Source organism: Cervus elaphus, chromosome 18 (genome assembly GCF_910594005.1).
Source record: "Cervus elaphus chromosome 18, mCerEla1.1, whole genome shotgun sequence".
NCBI classification, from domain to species: domain Eukaryota; kingdom Metazoa; phylum Chordata; class Mammalia; order Artiodactyla; family Cervidae; genus Cervus; species Cervus elaphus.
Genome location: NC_057832.1, coordinates 68,208,446 through 68,234,455, shown reverse-complemented (window position 1 = coordinate 68,234,455; position 26,010 = coordinate 68,208,446). Strand labels below are relative to the sequence as shown.

The 26,010-nt window shown below is 40.3% G+C and overlaps 1 protein-coding gene across 4 annotated transcripts in view; it reads right to left on the bottom strand.

Annotated features, from left to right (window-relative positions):
- Window positions 1–26,010, bottom strand: part of ELMO1 (engulfment and cell motility 1) — a 563,801-nt gene that overhangs the window by 161,009 nt on the left and 376,782 nt on the right. For all 4 annotated transcript variants that reach the window (XM_043873513.1, XM_043873512.1, XM_043873514.1 and 1 more), the window contains one exon: window positions 5,110–5,246. In XM_043873513.1, the coding sequence (XP_043729448.1) occupies window positions 5,110–5,246 (137 nt within the window). The remainder of the gene's footprint in view (window positions 1–5,109; window positions 5,247–26,010) is intronic.

Here is a 26,010-nt window from a genome sequence, read left to right as displayed (position 1 = left end):
TTTTTTTTTTTTTAATTTTCAGGCATAGAGCTCCTGAGTAATGGAGTCAGGATTAGAACCTGGGCCTTGTAGACTGAAAGACACACTACTTCTTCAGCATGCGTCATGAGTTGGTGAAACGTGTTACATGTGTCAACTGATGGTAACTCTATGGACATGATTCACCTTCAGTGATCAAATCTACCTTAATGAAAATCTTTAATAGTGTTGGCTCCACCCCCAAAAATTTAAATTTGCATGTGGTACAGTTGGACACCGGGATAACAGAGCTTTCAAAAGCCCCCTAGGTGATTCTAATGTACAGGCAGGCTGAGAAATGCTGCTATTCATAGATACTGAGTTTGATGTATATATATCCTTGTTCAAATTTTTCAAGTGGAGCAGTCTGACACAAAAGCTTGAAATGAGATTCCCATACCTGAAATATCCAAGTCACTTGCATCCTCCTTCCTAACCCCCAACTCAAAAGTAAAGGCTTCAGTGAAATGACTATGGGGCCACTTGCATTTCAGGGGATCCAGCTGTGCTTTAGCTCTCTCTAATGCCCATGACAATGAATAATGCATGCTCTGAAATATTGGTAATAAAAGGCAAAAACACAGAATACAAACTCAATGGCCTGAATCAATGGATTACTCTGCAGAGACTGCTATATTGAGAAACTGAAAGTACTTTTCAAAGCATAAATATTGTAATCACTCTCTAATTCTACTTCTCTTGAATAAATTAAAAAAAAAAAAAGCATTGCATCTGCTGCTTCCCAGGTCTGGAGCAGCAGCGAGACAGCTGCTTTTCCAAACACTCACTTTCAGCAGCAGTGTTAAATTCCAAGCATTAGGTATCTACCAATGAGTGTCCTCAACAAAGTGGGTTGTAGAAGAGATTCCTGGGTCTGCTGGAATCTGATATTGTTTGTTGGGAAGAAAAATCAAAATTTTAGATTGAGGAATACTGCTTCTCCACTAATAAGCCAAAGGAGGCAAATAGTTAAGCCTTTCTTAGAGAACCGTGGATCTCAGGTCGATGATTAAATCCACCATCCATGTTTTCATTCAAACAGGCAAAAGCTTGAGAAGATGTCCAAGAAAGTTCAAAGAAACTGTGTCTTAAGTTAGACTCTTAAAATACTTCTGAATTTCCATTTGTATAATCTTAGGAAACAAGAAAAACATTAAATCTACCAGTAACACCAAACCCACATTTGTTCCTAAACTCAGTCTCTTCTGCTACCAAGTTAATAACAAGAAGAAAAGTGAACTGATTACAATTTCAGCATTTCTCTTTTCCAATTTATTATCTGGTAAAGCAAACAGTGGCTGATAGACAGGCAGCAGGGAAAAAATCAGAAAAGACATTCTTCACATTTAAGTAGAGGCTCTCACTCAGGGTCCTTCCCCACCACTTCCCCCTGCCCCCCATCCTTTTTTAGTTGTTAAGGCCAGCAACAAAAAAGAGGAATAAAAGAAAAAGGACATAATTATACCTGCATTTGAGCAACCACGAGCAGAACTCTGCAACTGGTATTATGCTAGTCTACCAGCAAAAAGAACACCAGAAAAGCTCATCTATCCATGTTTCATTGATTTAAATTGATACCCACAGATACAAATCTATTATATTTACAACTTAAGTACACATTATGGTAAGCAGAATAATGGCCCTGTGTTGATGTCCATAATCTAATCCCCATACTCTGTGAATGCATTTCCTTTTACAGCAAAAGGGAATTTAGATTGCAGATGAAACTGAGGTTGCTAGTCAGCTGACCTTAAAATAGGAACGATTACTCTGGATTACCCAGGTGGTCCAGTGTAATCACAGGGGTTGTTATAAGTGAAAGATGGAGGCATAAGAGGGATCAGAGTGAAGAGAAATGTGGTAGAAAGGACTGAACTTGCAATTGCTGGTTTCAAAGACGGACAAAGAGGGCCATGAGCCAAGGAATGCAGGTGGTTTCCATAGCCTGGAAAAGGCAAGGAAATGAATTCTCCCCAAGAACCTCCCAAAAGAAACATGGTTCTGCTGACATCTTATTTTAGCCCTGGGAGAACTGTTTTTGTCTTCTGAACTATGGAGCTGTAAGATAAAAAAATTTGTATTGTTTATGCCACTACGACTGTAGCAATATGTTACAAAAGTATTAAAAAACTAATATACATGTGATTAAAAGTATATAACTGATATACTTTTCTGGTTACAAAAGTAAGGCATGCACAGTATTTAAAAGAAAAAAGCAAACACAGCAAACATTTGGTGTAGAAAATTTAAATGCCTTGTCACACCCATCCCTGATCCTCCACTGATATCCATTCTTGACCATTGGCATGTGGAGTGGGACTCTCTGCCTCTCAGGCCTCCAGTTGCCTACCCACAACCATAAATAACAACCCCTACTTGGCAGCAGATCTGTAATGTCAGAATTAGTTTATGATTTGTTGCTTATTCACTTAGTCATGTCTGACTCTTTTGCGAGCCCATGGGCTGTAGCCTGCCAGGCTCCTCTGTCCATGGGATTTCCCAGGCAAGAATACTGGAGTGGGTGGCCATTTTCTTCTCCATTTTCTTCTTTTGCACTGATTGTCCAGTGCAAAAAAGATGGCAGTAAGGCTATAATAGGAAACTGTATTTGAACCTGGCTCTTAGATTTTGCTGAAGAATGTTTCTGCAACCATATAAGTTAATTAAACAGATTTTAACATGACCCTTTGGGGCCCTTACTGTCACCTACCAGGACCTCACCCTATGCAAGGAGAAAATCATCTTCACCCACCCGAGCACACAGCCGCGATGAACAAAATGGATCTGAGAGCCAAGCTCACCTCCTCCCTCCAGCCCTCCTCAGCAACTCCAGACTGAGGCCTCTGATTTCCTTTGTTACTGATATATTCTTGACTTCATGTCCTAAATTTATAAGTTCTACAGAAATTAAGTGTTTAAGTACTCATTCCCTTGAGCCATTCCTTTGCTGGAATTTGCTAATATTTTCTATACACCTCATCTGTGCATAGATCAACAGCAATGATATTAGATTTTATCTTTTACAAAAATGCAGATATCTGAAATTCTGGGGAAGAAGGCTAGATGAACCCCCCTCAGAAAGCAGTTGGATATCTGGTACCAGAAGACATGGGAGCCAGTGACATCTCTTCCTGAGGAATAGGTGTCTCCGGGACACAAGAGCTGAGGACTGGGTGACTTTCAGAAAGAGTGCAGCACAGGAAGAGCTGAATTGACCCAGAGGCAAAGTGGCTACAGCCCTCTAGAGCTCTCAGAGACTATTGATTTAACTCTCCATTTGTTTGGTTTGATTGAGCAAAGGTCTTCATGCTCCTTCTTCCCTCTCTCCCAAGGATAATTTGCACCTGATTTGTAAAGTTCCTCATAATCAAGTAGAGTACACTTAGGAGGCTGCAGTTATAATCACAGGGGAATTAATAGGCTTCTTCTTTTCCACTTTCCATCCCAAATCATGTCTGTCCTTGGGCACAGTTGCTCAGACACTTGCAGCTCTAGCACACAGTCTATAGACTAGTGTTTTCCACAGAGGGGAGTCTCTGGGGTAATTTCAAGGAGTTCAATAGATGGCCCAAGCGCATACACAAAAGGATTGAAGATCACTTAAACAAACCAGTACACAGATTAAAAAACAATCAAAACATTTCTTAGAAGTGGTTATAACTACAATGAACAGCAATAGGATAAACATGAAGATGTAAAACAGGACATCAAAATCACAAAATGTGGGGGAGGGTAAAAAAGGCCCATCTTTTAGAATGCGTTTGAAATTACATGACTATCAGTCTAAAGCAAGCAGATAGAGTTATGGGTAAACTTTCTCGAAAACCAGGGTAACCACAAATCAAAAACATAAACAGATTCACAAAAATTAAAAAGAAAGGAACTGAATAGGTGGCCCAGAATGACTGAGACGGAATGGTGTTCATTCTCTGTTACAAGTGCAGGTAAGATCATTATGCTGATAGAGACAGGTTCTAACCTTGGGGAAGGCTTGGGAAAAGTGTCCTTTCCCTGGTTTTCTTTCTTTTTAGCCAATATTAGTTCAAGATGCCATGAACCTGAAATACGGTGGAAAAGAAGGACCAGATAGATGTAAGTTCAGAGAAAAGGGAACTGTGAGGCAAAGACCATGAAGACTATCAAGTGACACCAGAATTCACATATTATGTTATGCCCCAAGCATAAGCTCGTGAAGGCCCTGCAGGATGACTCTGAGACCAGACACTTAAGACTCAGAAACAGTTCTGTCCCCAGTACCAGGCCAGGGAACATGGGTGATGGGGGCTAATCAAACCCAGATCCATATACATTAGCAAATCAGAATTATTAAAGTCCTATGCATACCTGCCCCAACCACCAGTTGTGAGTAGCCACGTCATGATTGCTAACAAGGCTTTGATCTAAGGATAAAGGTTTTGTTTATCTTGAAAAGTGCACAAGATGTATCCCCTTTCTTTAAGTTGATCAACACTCTTCTCTCCACCCAACATTCACTCACAAACGGAAATGTGAGATTCACACTCTTCACAAAAACCAAATGCTTTCTGTAAACCAAGAAATGTTCCATTTAAACTTACTCAGCTCCCTCAAAGAGGTCTTGCATTTTAATAAACACTCCTTGTGACAGAGAAAAGGACAGTTATCTCAACCCGTCCGTAACCCACAGAGGTACCAAGTGTCCACAGCAGTCTTCCTCACCTCATTCTCTCCCTAGCAGTCACCTGAACAGGTGAAAGAGAGGCACTTTCCCCCACCAGATCTTGTACTAACAAGGCATCCCAGATCAACGCCATTAAAGGCAAAGTTCACCTTATCAATATTTCTCAAGAAAGAGTCTCTGCCCGTGGCTTCTGCTTCGTGAGCCAAAAGGAACAAACTGTTCCAAGCTTATCCCTAGAGAGATAAGAACATCACTGGCACACAGGTTCCTGTCTGTACAGGTATGCCTTTCTTTTTCCATCCTCAAAGCCACCTAAACTCACAGCCATCCTCATTCTCCTTTCACGTGCAGCGAAGAGACCATGCAAAGGGTGGGGAGGAGGCTCTTCTGGGACACAGGAAGCTGCTGCCTCTGCCTCAGACTCCTCTTACCTTGTTGAAGTCTTCAGAAGTCGCCCTCATTTCCTTCCATGTCTTGTTCAGGAGCTGGATACAGATGCAGAAAAACTCCTCGAAGGATCTGTCATGGGTGAAGAACATCGGGTGGAAATCGTTGCAGGTCTCACTAGCTGGAGGAAAGAGGAGGGAAAGAAGGGAGGAAGTTGAGAAGGGAAACGAAAAGACATGGCCACATGCCCCAAAGGGAGACGGTGGGAGGCACATTCAGCTCAAGCCACCGAGGAAAAAAGGCACTGAGAAAAGGCAACCAGAAGCTAGTCCGCATGAAACTTCCAAGTTTAAGGTCAGATGGTCAGACCTATCCTTAAGCACATATTTTGATTGAAGGAAGTTAGCTTGTAACTCTTCCCATGTCATGATCATTATGGCTTTGGTCCAGGATGCCTGGTGTTGAATATGGGCTCTGCATCTGCCTTATTGACCTTATAAAGATCATTCAAACTGCCCTGTCAGTCACAGCTCCTCCATCACCCGTAATTTCCCATTTCTCAACTGAATAACTGGCAGAAGATGAGCTTTCCCGAATACACAATTAATTGCAACTTTGAAAATAGCATCCTTAAATTATTTCTCCAGGGGGCTCTTTTCTCTCTTATGGCAGTAAGCAGGGGACATCTGAGATCATTAAGCATCTGATACCATTAACCATTTGTTTGACATTCCCAGATACAGATGGCTGGAGGTCAAAGCAGCCCAAGTGTCTTTGAAGGTTCAGTCCTGGACCAAACCCTGAAGTCAGTCAGAAGCCTTCAAACCACCTCATTACAAAGTTTCCTTTGTCATGGTCAGACTCAATGCTCTGAATTCTAGCTGTGGCCACCTGTTTCCTCTTCCCAGACCGGCACATCAGCCCCACCCTTCTCCTCAGCTCTTTGTCTAGCTTACATTTTTACAGTTCTTTTACATACATTCATTTGCTCTTTAGAATACCTCTGACTGTTTATGTCATATGAATGAGGCTACTGGAGCCCAAGGAAGTAAGCTTTGTGACTCCCCTATCCCTGATTCCCCAGGGTCAAAACAAGAGTCTACTTTTTTTTTTTTTTTCTTTTAATATAGGCTGTTACGTACAGTGAAAGAATTTCTATTTTAATTGAACTCTATTTAAAGGCCAATTAGTCCTCAAGGCCCCAGATGGTTAAATTTCAAGCCCTGGAAGCCCAGGAGGCCAGGAGGGGTGGGGCGGGAGCAAGGTTTATAGCCCTTGGGGAAGGACAGGGTGCCCGTTGTGTAGTTGAACACAGACATTATTTAGAAATAATCCCCTGGGGAAAGCCCCTGGTGAGTGAGCCCTGATCAAACCCATGGGGACATGCTCCGCTCTGGTAGGGGCACACCTATACACAAACCTCTTTTGTCTGCATCCTTTAGAATAGATAGTAAATGCTGTTCTCTTCCTGAGAAAGTACAAGCATAGGCTAGCAGCAGCCAGCAGTCACACTAAAAATGTTTTGGTCTGAGGGCAAAAGATGTGGGTTCATGTCCATCTATGACAATGAGGAGCTCACTTTACTTTTATGACTCTTGATTTTTGAAACTAAAAAGTGGAAATGAAATCTCCACTGCCTTCCCCATTCATGGGAAAGTGCTTTAAAAGGATACAAATAGACACAAATATGGAACAAAGCGGTGGTGATGACAGTGAAGGTTGTACCAGCAGATCATTTCCAGAAACATGGGCTATTCTCTGACAGCCCTCAATTCTTAGTCAAGCCTGTTATTACACCTCAGAAATTAGAGGAAAGAACATATAAGTAATCCCAACTCCAGCTCATGTTAGTGGTGACTGGCCGACTGTTAGTCACAATCGTGTCTGACTCTTTGTGACCCCATGGACTGTAGCCCACCGGGCTCCTCTGTCCATGGGATTCTCCAGGCAAGAATACTGGAATGGGTAGCCAACCCTTCTCCAGGAGATCTTCCTGACCCAGGGATCAATCCCAGGTCTTCTGCCTCGCAGGGAGATTCTTCACCATCTGAGCCACCAGGGAAGCCCATGTTAGTGATAGAGATGGCGAAACTGAAGAAAGTGAAGTCCTGAGCTGATATACAAAGCTATTTAAGGAACTTGAAAGGTAAATGCAGGAGGGTTGTATGTTTGCTGCCCTGGGCAATGAGCTGTCACTCTTCCTTTCATAAGGACTGAAGCCAGTAAAATTTACAGGTCTACAGCAGCACGTTAAAGCACTATCACCATACAAAAACTTATTAATCACATTATCACAGTACCGTTTTCAGGACTGGTGTGATTATATGTGTACTTTATGCCCTAATTAAAGTTTTATGGGACTACTGGAGCTGAGCAAGCCAGACAAAACTGAGAACAACGAGCTCTGCTCTTGCTTGGGTGAAGAGGAATGGAAACGACATCCTTAATAACAGGGATCAGGTGGTAGAAGATTGTATGTAACTCACAAGGGCTCTAGGGGTGTTATCTGCACAGCAACCCAGGAGGCAGACATGATGCTTATCCTCATTTTACATATGAGAAAGGTGAAACTTGCAGAAATTAAGCCTTCTATCATGTCAACTAAGGCAGGTGGCCCCAAATGAGCATTGGAAACCTACAGTTTTAGTTGACCCAGCAGCAGCTTCCTGCCCTAGTTGACACCAAGAACACAGGGCATTTCCTTGTGATTGGTGCTTTGAAAAAAAATTTCTCCACCTACTCTCCTAGATCTCCTTGGATTCTTCCTTCAACAGAAACCATGGTCTCGATGCACAGCCCAGTGAGGCTCACAGCAAGTACACAGCCAGCACCTGTTGATGGATAATACCTGGCCATGTGCTATTACCAACAACGGCCATACCACTGTCATTGGCCACATGTCAGGCCATATTTTCCTCTAGGAGAATAACATCAATTTCTTTTTATTTAAATTAGAAACAGTGTTAGAGGGGTTATGAAAGTTGTCCACGGTCACACAGCTTTCAAGTGGCAAACTCAAAATCAGTTGACTTGGCTCCAAAGCCCATCATCATTGCCCTTACATTGTTGTGGTGACAACCCTTCATTGTTGCACATCCAGCATTCTACACCAGAGCCACTGTTTTTAACCTCCATAAGAAAACAGCTTTACCATCATCCTAAGCTTCTTTGGGACTCATCCCTTGTGATGAGAAATGGGCACACAACAAATCAAAAACAATTTGCTCCCTCACATGTTACCAAAGAAACAATGAGGAGACTGATGTATTTTGGGATTTATGACTTAAAGGTGTTCCTATATTAGAGGCAAGGAAACAGTAATTTTTTTTCCTCAAAAATATTCAAATTGCAGATATTCAGGATTGAGGATGACTGAGCAGGAAGGACTGGTCCAAATTATCTGATCTATTTTCCTCTTTCACTTTTCAGGTAAGAGCAGTAAGAAAGGCAAAATGGCTTGTTCAAGAGTTCGTGATGGCAGAAAGTAGGCAAAGATGCTGGGAGTCGGGCTGCTGGGGTTCAGATACTGGTTCTATCACTTACTGCTGAGTCAGCTGGGCAACACATTTCATCTGTCATTGCCTGAGTGTTCTCATCTGTAAACTGGGGGCAACAATAGAACAAACTTCATCAGGGGGCTGTGGGGACCAAAAGGGAACATGACCAAAAGTAAGCTCAATGCAACTATGGGCCAAAAAAATTATGCTACTCTTCATCCTATAGCAAGTGGACTTCAGCCCAGGCTGTCCCAGTGATTAACTAAACTTGCATCAGCTCACAGAGGTGGCCTGCTTCTCATGAACAGGGTCCTCAATCTGGAGATTTAAACAAACAAACAAACAGATAAAAATAGGGAAGGGAAGGTTTATTACTGTTTTTTAAGGAAAACAGAAACACTTTTTGAAGAAAAAGAAGTGTTGAATTTGTAGGCAATGATTTTATAAATGGAATTTAAAGAGAAATTTTCAATGAGACAAAAATAGAAAGACTTTTTTAAAAAACCAAGTTGTTTTTAAGCACACTATTTTTAACACAATGAGATTCTCTTTTATTAAAAAAAAAAAAAAAAGGATCAACTTACTGTTCTTTTAAGTCTGGAATATTAAGGTATTTTCAGGGCTGGGAGTAAATGAGTTCTTATTAATTTGCTGACATTTAATTCACTTTTAAATAGGAAGCTTTGAAAGCTTCTATAATCCACACACTTTTGTTTCTAAAATGACAAATAAGAATGCTATACACTTATGTAGCATTTTTGCCTTTCAAAGTAGATTTGTTCCTATTTTCTGTTGGATACTGTAAGGTGAGGCAGGTATGGTCATTGGAGGCTCAAAGAACAATGGCTTTTGTAGCAGAGCAAGTAAACAATGAAAGTGAATACAAAGAAAGCATGCTGCCCTGTGACCTTGAGAAGGTCGTCTCAGCTCCAGGGCTCCAAGTTTCTTACCTGTAAATGAGACCACTTGGTAAGGTTCCTGCCAAATCTAAAATTATAAGACTATACACACGTACACACACACACACACCATAATGTATTTTAAAGTCGTTAATATCCATTAATAATTATAGAACTTGGAGATTTCACCTGTATTGAACTTTATGTCCTAAATTATTATTTCCTTGAATGACAGGATGGCTACACATTTCAGTTAGGGTATTAGGGCATCAGAGTGGCATTTGATAGGCTTAGAAATGTTTGATAAGCTGGTATTCAATCTTTCTTTCATAAGAGAAGTGTTAGTTGTTTTCAGCCCCTTTCAATCTATTAATATCACCGAATGCAGACCATTACATAAGAAAATTACACTACTAAAGATAGAATGACAAGATGACACAGGAAAATGCATGTAATTTCTGCTCTTTCATGGGAATTTTCTTAGAGAAATGTAATGTTTGAGATGCTGAAAAGCTCTGTTCCATGCTTTCGGTGACCCTTGTTTTACTCAGACTGTGAACCCATTTGCGAGTGACTAAAGGGACATGTTTTGGTGGCACGAGGCAAATTCTGAGTATTTTTACCATGAAATAATGAGCCATTTCAACTAAACCAGTCTTTGGAAATGGCGCACTTTTGAAAAAGAGATAAGCACTGGCCTAACACAAAGGGCATTTTGTTTTAAAATTCTGAGCTACAGGAAGAAGGGGATAAATCATAAACACAAGAGCACCGTGAAAACTGCCAGAATGGCTGCAAAATCTTACTAGGTAGCCACAGCATGGAAACTAGAACTATCTGTGGCTCTAGGGTCAGTCTGGGAAATATATTGATGAATTCACAGATGCAAATGTCTATTTACACCTCTGCACAAAATCTTACCCTTGCGGCCTTTGAGTTTTCTATTTTTAGACTGGGTATTCCTTAATAGCTTGGCTTTGGAATTTTGGTGATGTGTGGGAAGATGCTCAAAGTTCAAAACCTTTTGTAGGTGGGAGAGGTGGAAAGAGGCAAGGAGAGCGAGGGCAAGGAATGTGAAAAGTTCCCCCACTGCTAAGCTCCACCAGTGCAGACGCTTCCACCCCTGCTATTTCAGGACAGGGGATCAGACGCTTGAAAGCTGCTCAGTGCTTCCCAGCTCCTGAAATCTGGTTTAACAGAACTCTGGATATTCTTTTCTATCCTCTCTCATGCCTAAAAATAGTATGAAATTGACACTAAAAAGACATATCGTCTAATCCAGTGCTCCATTGTTCACTTTCCTTCTGGGCTTTTTTTTTTTTTTAAGGACATGGGGAGAGAAAAAAAAAATACCAACTAGTGTTAGGGTTAAAAATCAGACTCTAGCATCAAAAGATAAACAATTCACCAAGAACGACCTGAGGCTATAGCTCAAGCTCACAGTTTTGTGTTAATAAAAGAGCAGAGATCCTAGAGTGAGGCTGATCTGGGGGCAAATCTTGGCGTCACTACTGAATAGCAATGTGACTTTTACCAACTTACTCTTCCTCTGGGGCTCAGTTTCTTCATTATAAAAAAGATAATGCATCTTACCTCATCAGATTGCTGCTAAGATTAAATCTAAAGTGATACACGATTCACATATTAACTGAGATAAAATAAGCATTAGTAAGTGCTAGTTGTTACCAGTTTTAATAGCAAAATAATTATTATTGTACTTAGCTAAAATGGCAAATTTGGAGGAATTATACTTGCAGATAGACACTATGAAACTATAATAATTAGAACAGCTTGATATTGGTCCATGAATGGAAAAACAGAACAACAAAATAGGATAGGGAGTTCAGATATAGTCTTATATGTGCAATCACTAGATTTATGAAAAAGGTGACACTATAGTGAAAGGAATTTTCAACAACTTGTGCTGAGCCAATTACATATGCATCTGAAAAATGAATTATAACTCCCTACCTCATACTATCTACAAAAATCAACTCAAAGTAGATTATAGGTCTCAGTGTGAAAGGAAAAACAATGAGGCTCCTATATAATACAGGAGAACAATATTGATAACCTGGAAGTGAGCAAATATTTCTTAAACAGGACCAAAAAAATCATTAACCCTAAAGAAAAAGGTTTGATCTGCTTATATTAAAATCAAGAACTCTTGTTTATCAAAGGGTACAAGAAGGATGGAAACTTCAGGGTAGGAGAAAAACTTGCAGCATTGTCTGGCAAAAAACTGATATCCATTGTATATAAATACCTCTAATAAATCAATAAGGGACAGAAAGACAACTCAACAGAAAAATAAACAAAATGTAAGTAGATACTTCACAAGATATCTAAGTGTCCAATAAACACATGAAAAGATGCTTGGCTTTTTTAATCACCAGAGAAATGCAAATTTAAACTACAATGAGATATTTTCAAATATCACCAGAATGGCTACAATGAAAAGATTTAAAAAAAATAATTAAGTGTGGATAAGGATGTAGAAAAAAGTGGAATTCTCATAGACAGTTGTTAGGAGTGTAAGTCAGCTCAACCACTTTGAAAAGCAGTTTAACAGTATTTAGTCTACCTAAAATATTCATACTTAATGATACAGCAATTCTACCCAAAGATACAGATCCAAAAGAAATGCATAAACTGGTGCTGCATAAGAAAGGTATCTGAATGTTCATAGTGGCTGTATTTGTTATAACCCAAATCTTGAAACAGTCAAAATGTCCACTCAATATATTAGATAAATTTTAGTTTATTCATATAGCAATATTTGTTGTTGTTCAGTCGCTCAGATGTGTCTAATCCTTTGTGACACCATGAACTGCAGCACGCCAGGCCTCCCTGTCCATCAGCAACTCCTGGAGTTCACCCAAACTCATATCCACTGAGTCGGTGATGCCATCCAACCATCTCATCCTCTGTCGTCCCCTTCTCCTCCTGCCTTCAATCTTTCCCAGCATCTGGATCTTTTCTGAGTCAGCTCTTTGAAACAGGTGGCCAAAGTATTGGAGCTTCAGCTTCAGTATCAGTCTTTCCAATGAATATTCAGGACTGATATCCTTCAGGATTGACTGGTTTGATCTCCTTGCAGTCCAAAAGACTCTCAAGAGTCTTCTCCGACACCACTTTGTAGTAGACTTTGTAGTAAGTATATAGCAACATACTTAAGACAAAGAAATACTTTTTTAAAAGCTATACTACACACAATAGCATGAATGAATAGAAAATACAACGTTGAACAAACAGAATCCTCTAAAAAAGACCACACACTATGTGATTCCATTTTTGTAAAGCTCAAAATGGAAAATTTATCTATGGTGGTGGAAACAGGAGACAGGAAGAAATTGGGGGTAAGGCAGCTCCCAAGGGTCTCTATGCTTTACTGTGCTTAGTAGCTCAGTCGTGTCCAACTCTTTGTTAGTCCACCAGGCTCTTCTGTCCATGGGGATTCTCCTGGCAAGAATACTGGAGTGGGTTGCCGTGCCCTCCTCCAGGGGACCTTCCCAAACCAGGAATCGAACCCAGGTCTCCCACATCGCAGGTGGATTCTTTATCATCTGAGTCACCAGGGGAGTCCCCAGGGGTCTCTGGTGGTTGCATAATACTCTGGATCTTGAGCTAAAGAACAGCAAAATGGATAGCTGGTTACTAAAAAGTTCACTGAGGCGTGTTGTGCTTTCAGGATTTGAATACTTCTATTCATTTAAATTAGATTGATATAAAAAGTTAAGTGAAAAGAGTAGAAAATGAGCTTTCTAAGCAAATAAGAAGGAACAGCATTCCAGACAGTGTAAAAACTACTGCAGATGATTTCGATGGGCTTTCAGAAGTGGTGCTGTATTTGCCCTGCCCATCACCTCTGAAGCCAGGGATTGGCATTTCATGTAGTCAGGTTAACTGCTGGATAGAAAAGCATATAACCTGTCTATGCAGGCATCCTAGTGCAATCACTTAAGTGGTGTTAGCCTCTAAAATTGCTCAGGGGTATGTCTCCATACCTGGACTTTAGTTCAATTTCATCTGTTAGATGGACAAAAAGGTATATGTGTGCATTTTCTTTTGTGAAAGGGAATCCTGACCTCACTGAAGAGTATTGCAGATGCTGATGGAAAAGCTTTAACAGATTTGACTGGCTGTATACAAACTCTTAGAGTCACAAATCTCTTAAATTAGTTTCCTCCCTCCCTCCGTCCCTCTCTCATTTCCTTCATTATCTACAGATCCATCCTTTCAGTTTATTCATATAGCAATATTTGAATATTGCTAATATTCCTTCTTTCTTTCCTTCCTTTCATCCATGCATGCGCATGTCCATCTATCCATGCATGTGCATGTCCACCTATCTGTTCATCCATCAGTCCACTGACCCATTGATTCGCTCATCCATCCATCCATTCATCCGCTCATTCATCCATCCATAATCCAACTAGTAAGGTGGTTAAGAACACAGTCCTGGAGCCAGTCTGCCTGAGTTTGGACCCTGGCTCTGCCACTCATTATCTATATGACCTTGAGTCCAAGAAGAAGGAGAAATGAGTAAAAGATGAAGCTGAAGAAACCAGCAGGCATCAGATCATCTAATTCTTTGTAGAACACATTAGGGAGCATAGGCTTTATTCCACCTGCAATAAGAAGCCATTAGCAGGTTTTAAAGAGGAGTGGAATAAAGTAACAACTTCCTATTGCCTTTATTCCTCTACCTTTTATCCCTTTTTAATGGAATTAAAATTCAGGTAATTTGAGGATCCCTGTTATTCTGGACTGTACTTGATACTTTAGTGTATTAAGGGCGAGTGATGAACTACATAAAAACATTAGTGCTGAGTGGTTAGGAGTCACCAGAATTGAGGCTAGAATTCTTTCTCTATACTTTCTCAACTGAGTCCTTTATGTCATCAAGTCTCTATTATTATGATGATAATCACAGTAATTTACATCTGTAAACCTGAGTAAGGATATAGTGAGAGGAGTCCCGTAAAACACCTACCATAGTTCTTGGCATATAATAAGCACTCATTAAATGGTAGCTATAAAATGCTGTGCAGAATACAAATATGATGTGCAATTTTCCCCAAAATCTTAAATTTAGATTCACACAGGTTTAGTCTGTGTGAAATCTTGTTCACTTGAACCTCCTTTCATGAAAGTAATAGTTCCCCTGAAAAATTATAGAGCTGCATCTCATCACCATCTTATAAGATGTTCAACCAAATGACAAAATGTGCAGAATTTCCAGGAAATTATGATTTCTAATAAGAATGAGCTAAGTGACTCCCAGATGTTGGCTTATAATTGAGAAATGGGCTTTCTGACGGGCTCTGTGTTTGTGCTTCTTGGTCCTCTGGCTGAAACAACTAAGATCTGCAGGAAAACAGAATCTGGATCCTGACACCGTCTCTCTTGGCAAAATGATTGCTTCTGGATTCACTTATAGGTCTCTGAACGGTCTAAAGAGAAGAACAGAATAGGAAAAACTGAATTCTTTGGGAAGAGTATCAAGTTTGTAGTATGCTTTAATAATACAAAACCAAAATGAAAAATCTAATTTGCCGACCTTCTGGGTGTGGTGTGGCTGTAGCATTTGTAGGCACAGTGAACGATTAGGAAAGAGGAAAGTTCTAGTTGGGTGGTAAATAGTCCAAGGCAGGGCAAAGGAGAGTACATCCAAGAAGTGATTTCTGCATGCCCTTATTGAGATTTCCTTTATAAGGGAAATTATTCTCAAAAGCGACATATTAAGAGACTGTCATACAGCAAATTTAGCATGGATATAAATAATTGCCTGTTCAACCATGTGAGATGGGTACTCGAGGGTTATGTTGGGATAGAGGCTGATTAATGAACGGCTGGGATGTGCCTCAATGAAGCCCCAGCAAGAAAGAACTGTGCGCCATCACATGACCATGGATGACATCTTTACTTGAGGCTCAGGGCCTTAACCCGGGCTGGGGAGCTGGCAAAGAGGCTAAAAATAAGTAACCTTAATAAATAGCAAATAAAGGAAAGAGGACACGTCAAGTCTTGCTCATCGCATACATTCTTTCATGTCTCTGGTACTCAGTAATTGACTCCCCTTAAAAACTTAGTGATTACCTGTAGGCGTAGGTGTCAGGATAAAATGCAAATGGTTTAGCAAAGCATTCAACACTTTCCAGTCTGCCCCTACTCCATTCTCCTAACTTTTCCTAACTGACCTAGGACTGAACATTAAATTCAACAATAAAGTCATCAAATAAACCTCTCCACTTATATCTGCGGGGCTGCCCCATGGCTCAATGGGTAAAGAATCTGCCTGCAATGTAGGGAACGTGGGTTCAATCCCTGGGTAGGGAAGATCCTCTGGAGGAGGGCTGGCAACACCCACTCAGTATTCTTGCCTGGAGAATCCCATGGACTGAGGAGCCTGGTGGGCTACAGTTTATAGCATTGCAAAGAGTCGGACATGGCTGAGCAACTACACAGGCACACACACTTGTATCTGCACATGTGAAGCTCCTGGGTTTGCTTCTTCATGGAGTCCAGTGAGTCAACCTTCAAAGTCCATCCCTTTGCTAAAGTCACTTCCCTCCAGCCCTGCCCAACTTCTGCTTCCTTTGTGTTTCCAGACTTTTTATTTCTTCCATCTGTTTGGAATCCCCACACTTGATTATGAGCCTCCAAGACACAGGAATCCTGATTTAGTAATTTCTGCATTCTTAATGGTACTCACATGGCTAGCCTTCCACAAACACATGCCCACAATCCCTCCTTTGGTTTTCTCCTCCTTCTGCCTCCCTAGACACGCTTTTCTTCTATGTGGTATCCATTACGCCCCACTTTGTGCACTGTTAAAATGGGATGAGAGAAGTTCTCAACTTTTGCATAACACACATTTCGGCACTCTTGCTGTGATAAGGCCACTTTGGAAGGCCCTACACATGCTTCACCCACTACTTTAAAATAAATTGTCCAACCTACAAAATGACGCAGTCCTCTATATTCTTTCCGCCAATATCCTGAAATGCAAGTATAGGTACTCTCTTAATAGAAAATGAGCTATGGAGTCTGGAGTCAGCATGTACACACTGCTATGTTTAAGCTGGTTAACCAACAAGGTCCTACTGTATAGCACAGGGGACCTCTACTCAGCTATGTGGCCCCCTGGATGGGAGAGGAGTTTGGGAGGGAATGGATACATACATATGTATGGCTGAGTCGCTTTGCTCTGCACCTGAAACTATGAAAACATTGTGAAAAGGCTATACTCCAATATAAAAATAAAAAGTTAAAAAAAAAGAAAAATGAGGAATTTTATAAGGGAAGCAGACTAATCACATAAGTGTGACAACAACAACAACAAAAAAACCCCTCAAATCTGGTATGTACCCAAATTATGGTATATAACCCTCCTCTGTAGATCAACTGCCAACAACTAGTCCTGCCCCAGGGGAAGAGCCCCTTTCCCTCTCGTCACCCACCTCATTTACCACATGTGGCTTTGAGCAGGAGCGCCGGGACTCACTGCTGATCTCGGGCCCTCATCAGACTTCGTCACAAGGAACGTATGGCCTCAAGAATTGCAGGACAGTGTTAACAATGTGTCCCCCTACTCATGGGGAATTAAAGGGAACATGGGGGATATGAACAGAATAATCCAGTGACAATCATGCTTTTGCCCACGTGGGCTTTGACAGGATGAAGATTTCTATCAGTGATCAAAATAGACTTAAGCCCCTAATTTTTTGCCTATATATAGTTCCATCAATCCTCTTAAAGAAGAGTGCATATAAGGAGTACGTCTCTTTCCTACCCAGGGTCACGTGGGCAGGTTTGTGCAGAGGGGCCAAGCAGCGTACCCACAGAGCACCAGCCCAAGAAGTGTATCCTCAAGCATGGTGTTAATAATGTAGGAAAAAATCAGGCTTCACACAGGTACTTGACTGAGATTTACCCCAAAAAAGAGAAAATGAAAGGATAAAGCATTACATATCAAACCAGGAACAGCTGGCTGGAAAACTTGAAAAGGACATAGTCTGAATTACCAGTCACTTGAGAAATCTGCCAGAGCAAGTTAGAAGGTGAGTAGCCTAGAAAGCTGTTATTTACTTGATAACATTGTAGTGACCATGCAGAAGAACTGCTCTAAGCTCCTTACAAGTATTTTCTCCTTTAGTCTTCATAACGATTGCATAAAGGAGGTACAGTTATTATCACCCCCACTGTACAGATGAGAAAACGAGGCACAGAAGAGTGATGTTGCTTGGTTCACAGAGCTAAGAAGAGGCAGAGCCAGGATTTAACAATAATTTGGGTCCAGAGTCCTTCTTATCAAACTACTCAACACACATTAATTTCCCTCTATGGAAGATTTTTATAGCAGAAAGTTAATACTTTCTAGAATGCCTATTTACTGTGATATAAAAATAAATTAAATTCCATTTCTTTCTTCTCCAAGCCATTATTTTAATGAACAATTAATCTTGAAAACTAAGGTAATTTTTGGATATGCAATTCTTAACAGTTGGTAAGAATGCTGTATTTTCCAATTTATCTATGGCAGACATGTATTCCCACAAAAATGTTACTGTTTTAACGCCAGGGGAAAATTCAACAATTCATAGACTTTTAATTTTACGTACCTTTTATTTGTTCATTGGTTTCTTAATAAGGAAGATAGAAAATTTGTCTCTTTTAATGCAAGGAAGATTAGGAAAATTAAGCTAATTAGACCAATTTATTTTTAATCAAACAATTCTATAGCACTTAATATATACCAGCCTCTGTTCTCTGTGCTTCACAACTATTTAATCATTTAATTCTCATATGAGAATCCCATATGAGACAAGTTCGATTCTCAACTCTATCTCACAAGTGAGAAAAATTAGGGCACAGAGAGGGTAAGTAACTTATTTGAGGTCACACAGCCAGAGAGAGGCAGGGCAGAATGTAAGTCTGGAGGCATGCAGCTTGCAGAGGCTGTTCTCTGAATATGTTTTATAGTCACAGTACTTGGAGGTCTCCTTGCCCCAGTAGCTTTCTAGCTGCTGCTGCTGCTGTCCTAACCATTACGCAATGAGAGCTTCATCAGTATTCACATAATAAGGCCATTGAGCTCCTTTGACCCTGAGTGATCACACACATATCCATGACTACCCAAGATGTCTCAGGTTTAGGGTAAGTAGCCAAATTATATTACTTCTATTTGTTAAAAATAGCCCCATGCACTCTAATTTCTTTTAAAAACTTATGTTAGAACTGGATTTCTGTTTCACAGAAATAGCTTCAAACAAATAAACAAAAAACCAGGCATCAGTGTTTTGGTAGTATTTTGGGAAATAAATTTGAGTAAAAATGTGGCACATTCAGTCTGGGTGTGCTCCCAGAGTGCATCTTATTATCTTGAATACATGGACATCCAAGAAGTGAATACAGTTTTGCAGTTGATAAAATTATTTTCACTACTAAAGAGCACTAATAAAATTAGGTTTAAGTTCTTGCTACTGCTTTAATGAGACTATTTTCATCTTACAGACTGTGGGCTAATTAGTATTTCAAGGAATAAAACACTGGTTTCTTGTTGCTGGGCCTATGAGACAGGTTCACATATAAAGCTTCTGCCTCAGGAATATGTGTCTGCAGTCAGTCTTAAATTGATGGCAAAGATATATTTTAACCCTTTGTTATCCACGTTCTTTTTATATTGAATGTCTGCAACTTTTTCCTCCATGGTCTTGCTGACATATAATAATAATTAACTTCTAAAGTTTCTCTAATATCCTTATATATTCAGGTGGTTATTATCTAATGACAGACTGCCTGCCATTGAACTTGTTCTAAGCCAAATTCAACAAAGGTTATTTTGGCCTTCAGCTTCTTAGCTATCATCTTGCTCTTTTTTTAAACTCTAACCAAAAAGACGTCATTTTAGATAAGAACATATCTTAATGAAAAACCGAACTAAGGATGAGACTAAGAGAAGATGCTTTTAACTTCAAGAGGATGATTTTCTGATGAAAATTCTCAGTCCTTCCTTCCATATGAAATAAAATTTAATGCTCTCAGACACTTTCATTTCCCTTCTTTGTAGACAGTTATTTTATTTTACTTTTTGGTCATACGATCATATTCTTCATGTTTTGAAACAGTTTTCTCCCTCTCCTGGGGCAAAAGCATCCGAGAGCTTTGATTTTATAAAAATTCCCAATTCTCTAAAAACAGAGGGTGTTTCTGACATCATTACCATTCTCTTACACACATAAATAATCAGGACATCTCCTGTGGTCACTAGAATGTACACAGGCTGCTCAATACGGGTACCCATGTTTTCTAGCAAGAAGGACATTGTATCTAGCATGTGGAGTCCTTATGAATGCTTTTGAGGTTATTTAGCAGTTGTTGAGGCTTGAGAGGGAAAAACATAATAACAAGAGCCCACTGGCACTGGATAATTGTTCTTCTCCCCAATCTCACTGTTCTTTCTTGTCTCCTTCGTAGACTTGCTTTTTGTTTGTTGTTTAGGGTCGGGGCGGTGCTTTTCTCTGCCCAAGGTTCTGTTCTCATCTTTCTTTTCTTCTTTCTCTTCACTCTTGCCCTAGGAGAACTGAACCTAGTCCCACGGCTCCCGTGGTCACCGTTGTCAAATCTCGTTTTTGAGCCCAGAACTTTCCCCTGAGCTTCAGACAACCAGTTGCTTACTGGACACGCCTGCTTGGATATCCCTTAGTCACCTCACACTCAAAATGACCCAAACTGAACTCATTCCTTCTATCTAGGCTGGTTCCCCATCTCAGCAGTCTCCTATGCTTAGTCATCCAGGGTCGACTGGACTCCTCTCTCAGTCACCTTAATATTCTGAATATATTTATTTCCTCCTTTCCCCTCCTGCTGCCACGGGGCTGGGTTCAAGTGTTATTGTCTGCTGTGCCAGATGGCAACAAAAGACCTCAAAACGGCTTCCCACCCTCAAGACAGATTCATGTTCTTCACTGCCCCACACGAGGAGCTCATGAAAATCTAACTATTGCCACGGCAAGACACAGAGAGAGCAATAACAAGCATTTAAACCTATTACTATTAGTGCTTTATCATAGTGAAAATAATTAAGTCTTTCTGCTTAAAATCCCTCAGATAAAATCCCAGCTCCTCTCAAAGTCTTTACTGTGTGTACCCTGCCTAGCCCTTAATAGGCCCATTGCACAGTTTTTTAAATAAAACTTCCAGAATGTATTTATTGGGGAGAGGGAGAAAACAATTCCAAATTTTGAGAAGGAAATAGAATGACCAAACAAATTAAATCAAATAAGCTGTCTACAAGACTTCTAGACTTAAATGTAAGTTTCTCCTCTGCCTGAAACACCCTGCCTCGTCTCATTCCCCGGTTGTTGTTCAGTTGCTCAATTGTGTACGTTTCTTTTATAACCCCATGGACTGTAGCCAACCAGGCTCCTCTGTCCACAGGATTTTCCAAGCAAGAACGCTGGAAAGGGTTGCCACTTCCTCCTCTGGGGGATCTTCCTGACCCAGGGATCGAACCAGTGATTTCTGCATTACCTGTGGATTCTTTACCACTGAGCCACCTACTCAGTAATATAACGCCAAAGGTCTTTTAACATCCAGTGCCGTTACAACCTCTATGGGATGCCTTTATTCTTATTACCTATAATCTGATACCTTTAATTGTCTCCATCTCACCCTCCATCATTTACACCATTCTCTATCTGTTTTTGTGTCTTTCTATAAAAATTCTAAGACTCTGGAGCTCTAGGACTATGCCTTTTCTGTCTTTATACTTAAGAGTCTCCAAAAATGTTTATGGAATGCATGGTTAGATGTGAAACAGTACTTGTCCCATGGGACAACATTATTGAAGCTGCAACTTTCAAAAAGTCTCCATCTCCTTGCTACACTGAAACATAGCACTGAAATTGTATATTCTTGCCAGCACTAGTTAATCATTAAACATTTCTCCCCACTGACAAAACAAAACATGACCACAGGAGAAGGCTCTGCAGAGACCGTGCCCACACATTTCAATGCCTGGGCTAAAATAACCATGTAAGTGTGTAGGACTCTTCATCATATCGTACCAGGAAACGCGCCCTCCCATATTTAAAAATACACTTGTTTGGCTTGATTCAGGCTGTTCCTCATTCCAGGCCTGCATGAGTCATTGGAGAAACATCCTATTAGAGGGCACCCCACAGATTGGCTTCCTTTGTATGTTTTCGATGAGTCAGGACGTATGAGTCACAGTTCACTCTTATGACAAAAGGAACCTGTTCTCCTTTCCTTTTCATTACTAATATTTTGTGGGCTTCATTGGCACCTTTTAGAAACATCTAAGGGAGCCAGGGGCAGCTGGAGAATTGGTGTTATTTATTTTTCACAAGCTACTCTACTTAAAGCAACTTTCACCAGAACAGCAGGATACGGTGGAGTTCTAGCACATCCAAAGCTCATGTGACCCCTGGGAGGCCTGCATTTGGCTCTTGCCGCTATGCCATGTTGTCCATGGGAGCAGGAAGGCTCACAGGAGGTGAAGACACTGCACAAGGCCCCTTGCAGGACAGGTACCTAGAAATGGTCTCCGAGAGCTACTGTTGCTAAAGGGCCAGTTGGCTTCTCTTCCTTGGCTACGATAGACAAATGCTTGGCTAAGGAGAGTGACATTTCTCAGCATAATCAACGGCCAACTAGTGAGCACGAAGCTGAGTGGAAAGACAGTCAAAGACTGCAATCATCTAGATGTCATCCAGGACACTCAGAACCTGCCAGCGGAAGAATTTTTAAGCTCCATGATAATTAGAAACAATAGAGGTTAATTCCTTTCATTTCATTCCAGCAAACCTTTCAAGTGGCTATCCACAGAGATAAATCGGGCATGGAATCAGTGGCAGAAGAACGTACAGTGAGTTATATACGCCACAAAAGAAGAATATGCAAAGGGTCATGAGAGTCCGGGGGAAGGCTAAGTTTATTTTCTTAGAGGAACTGGCATTTGAATTGGACCCAAGGATGAGGAGAATCGAATTCATAGTTCTGAGTGTGTTTTTCCTTCACAACCATTTCCCAGTCAGGCTCATTTCAAATTCATTTACATTCAGACCCCAAATTCCATAATCAGCATCTCTGGGAAGCCATTTAAAAGCACGCATAGAAGGCTGCCTGCAAGGGAGATGCTTCTACCCAGTTCTATCAGGAATAGTTTTACAGTGACCAATAAATGAAATAGAGAAGAGACTCACTAAGTCCACATCGTTCTGCTTTCCAGGGGATCCTAGTGCAGTGAATTCTGCTTCTGCTTTAATAGAAGGTGATAAAAATATTTGCCACCCACTTACCTCAGAGGAACACTGCCGGAATGAATAATGCTCAAAGCACTTTGAATTTTTTAGGTGAAAAGCGCTTTTTGAAAAAAAATCTTTGTGATCATGAATGTTTGGTAAAAAGGAAGCAAAAACATTGTCTAGAGCATGTGTTTGTCAGTGTGAGGGGGAACCAGACACTAGATTATAACTTAGAAGAAAGTCAGCATTCTACAGTCAAGGCCTGAAAGTCCTTTCCCAGGAGGTAAGACCATAACTATTCAGGGTACATTTAATATATAAGAAATGAGGCAAAATTGGTGTTTTTGATGATAGAGGTTTCTGATAAGAATAAAGAATAAGGAAAAGGAATTGCAATTTGTCCCATGATGAGGTATGGGGGACATACATTTTGGAGGCCGAGATAATCAGAATTGATTCTTAAAAAGCCAAGAAAAGGACACACGGAGGACACTGGGAGGAAAATCTTTGAATGCCCAAGGGTGAACGGGGCGAGTGATCCAAAATATTCAGCAGTGCAGAATAAAGACAACAGAAGATAAAGGGAAGTTGTAAACAGTGAGTAACTCTCTGAGTTAGACTACAGAGCTGTGTAGAAGGAAGAAATCAGACACTTAGAAGGCTTAAGTAATAGTCCACTCTCTGGTACCAAGCAAATATATGTTCTGTATGTGAGTGACTTAATTTCTCACAACTTCACACAGCTGAGAGAATCAAAGGAGAAAATGTTAAAAAGTATCAGCAAAGATGTGATGGTATCTTCACATGTCAGGGGTGGTGATAATGGAGCTGAATTGGTGGGAATGACAAAAAACCAGAAGAAAATCCACAAAGGAGAGTCACACATTTTGGTGGTAGAATTTTTTTTTTTTTTTTTAATACATGCAAAATCCTGGTGTTGACTTCTGGAAAAGATCTAGTAACCCAGAAGGGATATAACCAGGGTTTGGACTTCCATGACAGGGAAATATTCAAGACATATTTTCAACAAATTGAATGTGGACGAGAAGAGAAAAGAAACAAAAATCATGTCGAGAGCCTGTGTCTGCAGAAATTGTAGGAGAACAAAGTAGCCAAAGTAAATGGGAAGCTGAGGAAAGAAGCTGGTAAAATGGTGGGGTTGTTATAGAATAAAAGATAAGCTTCTAATAAAATAGTAAAATGAGGGGTTAAAATTTTATTTATGGAATTTTCTGCATCTGCTAGTTAGTCTCACAGAAAATAAAATGGAAACTCTTCTACGTAAAAAGAGTAGAATATGCCCTTTAATGTTTCAACAAAAGCAAATCTGCAGTGAAGAGGTGTCTCGTGGGATTAGGTTGACGTCAACAGTTCCTGTGCATCATGTTTTCTGTTATTTTCAATAACCTCAAGAGCTTTTTGGTTTTACTCCAGAGTAATATTTATGTTTGCATTTCCTTTCCCAATTCATCCAAAAACCTGATCAGCCGTTCTTTCACTGGGTTCTAGCCAGTTCTATCCACTCATGCCTATGACCGAGGAGACTGGAGAATAATTGAGTTGTTATCAGGGGAAGACACAGACATCGCCTGTGATAAGAACTCAGCAAGAGGGGCCAGGAATCAGGCCATCGGATGGCCTGAGCAGAGTGCACACAGGCTTGCAGCCATTGGCAAAAGACCTTGTAACACAGACTAGGGAAGCCAGCTTTGTTTTTGAGAAAATTCAGACATGAAGAAGAGGGATAGGGTAGTGAGAAATGAACTGAGGGAAATAACAGTCTGTGACCAAATGCATAGGAATCAGGCAGTAGCCTGGCTCCATTATCACCCAAAACCCAAGTCAGAAGAAGTCAAATTTGGTCTGTTTTCTAAGTACATGAAAACAGACATATGACTATGGGTCAGTTGGAGCAATACATTAAAATTATATCTATAAATATTTCTCCCTCTTTCTCTCTTTCTATCTCTACTAAGTTCTGGACTTCTCCCTGAGTATTTTTCATGTATAATACAGATATTCTTACTAACAAGATGGATCATTTTCAAAAGGTTTCTTGCTTTTGCTTTAAGACATCGTCTCATTTTGACTGAATGAATGATATTGCAAAGTATACTCAGATACATTAATCTATAGCTTTAGGATATGGCTAATCTGGGCAACTGACACTTCCCAAAGTGTTAATATGGAATAAAGAAACTACAGAAATTATGGAAAACACAACCTATATGAAACACACTGATTGGACATTGCAATCAAGAGGACAATAAATATAGCCAGAGAGGACAGTCCCAATTCATCAGAAATCAGATTGATTATATTCTTTGCAGCCAAAGATGGAGAAGCTCTATAAAGTCAGCAAAAACAAGACCAGGAGCTGACTGTGGCTCAGATCATGAACTCCTTATTGCCAAATTCAGACTTAAACTGAAGAAAGAAGGGAAACCACTAGATCATTCAGGTATGACCTAAATCAAATCCCTTAGGATTATACAGTGGAAGCGTGAAATAGATTTAAGGGACTAGATCTGATAGACAGAGTGCCTGTTGAAAAAGGACGGAGGTTCGTGACATTGTACAGGAGAAAGGGATCAAGACCATCCCCATGGAAAAGAAATGCAAATAGGCAAAATGGTTGTCTGAGGAGGGCTTAAAAATAGCCATGAAAAGAAGAGAAGTGAAAAGCAAAGGAGAAAAGGAAAGATATTCCCATTTGAATGCAGAATTCCAAAGAATAACAAGGAGAGATAAGAAAGCCTTCCTCAGCAATCAGTGCAAAGAAATGGAGGAAAACAACAGAATGGGAAAGACTAGAGATATCTTCAAGAAAATTAGAGATACCAAGGGAACATTTCATGCAAAGATGGGTTTGTTAAAGGACAGAAATGGTATGGACCTAACAGAAGCAGAAGATATTAAGAAGAGGTGGCAAGAATACACAGAAGAACTGTACAAAAAAGATCTTCACGACCCAGATAATCACAATGGTGTGATCACTCACCTAGAGTCAGACATCCTGGAATGTGAAGTCAAGTGGGCCTTAGAAAGCATCACTACGAACAAAGCTAATGGAGGTGATGGAATTCCAGTTGAGCTATTTCAAATCCTAAAAGATGATGCTGTGAAAATGCTGCATGCAATATGCCAGCAAATTTGGAAAACTCAGCAGTGGCCACAGGACTGGAAAAGGTCAGTTTTTATTCCAATCCCTAAGAAAGGAAATGCCAAAGAATGCTCAAACTACCGCACAATTGCACTCATCTCACACCTTAGTA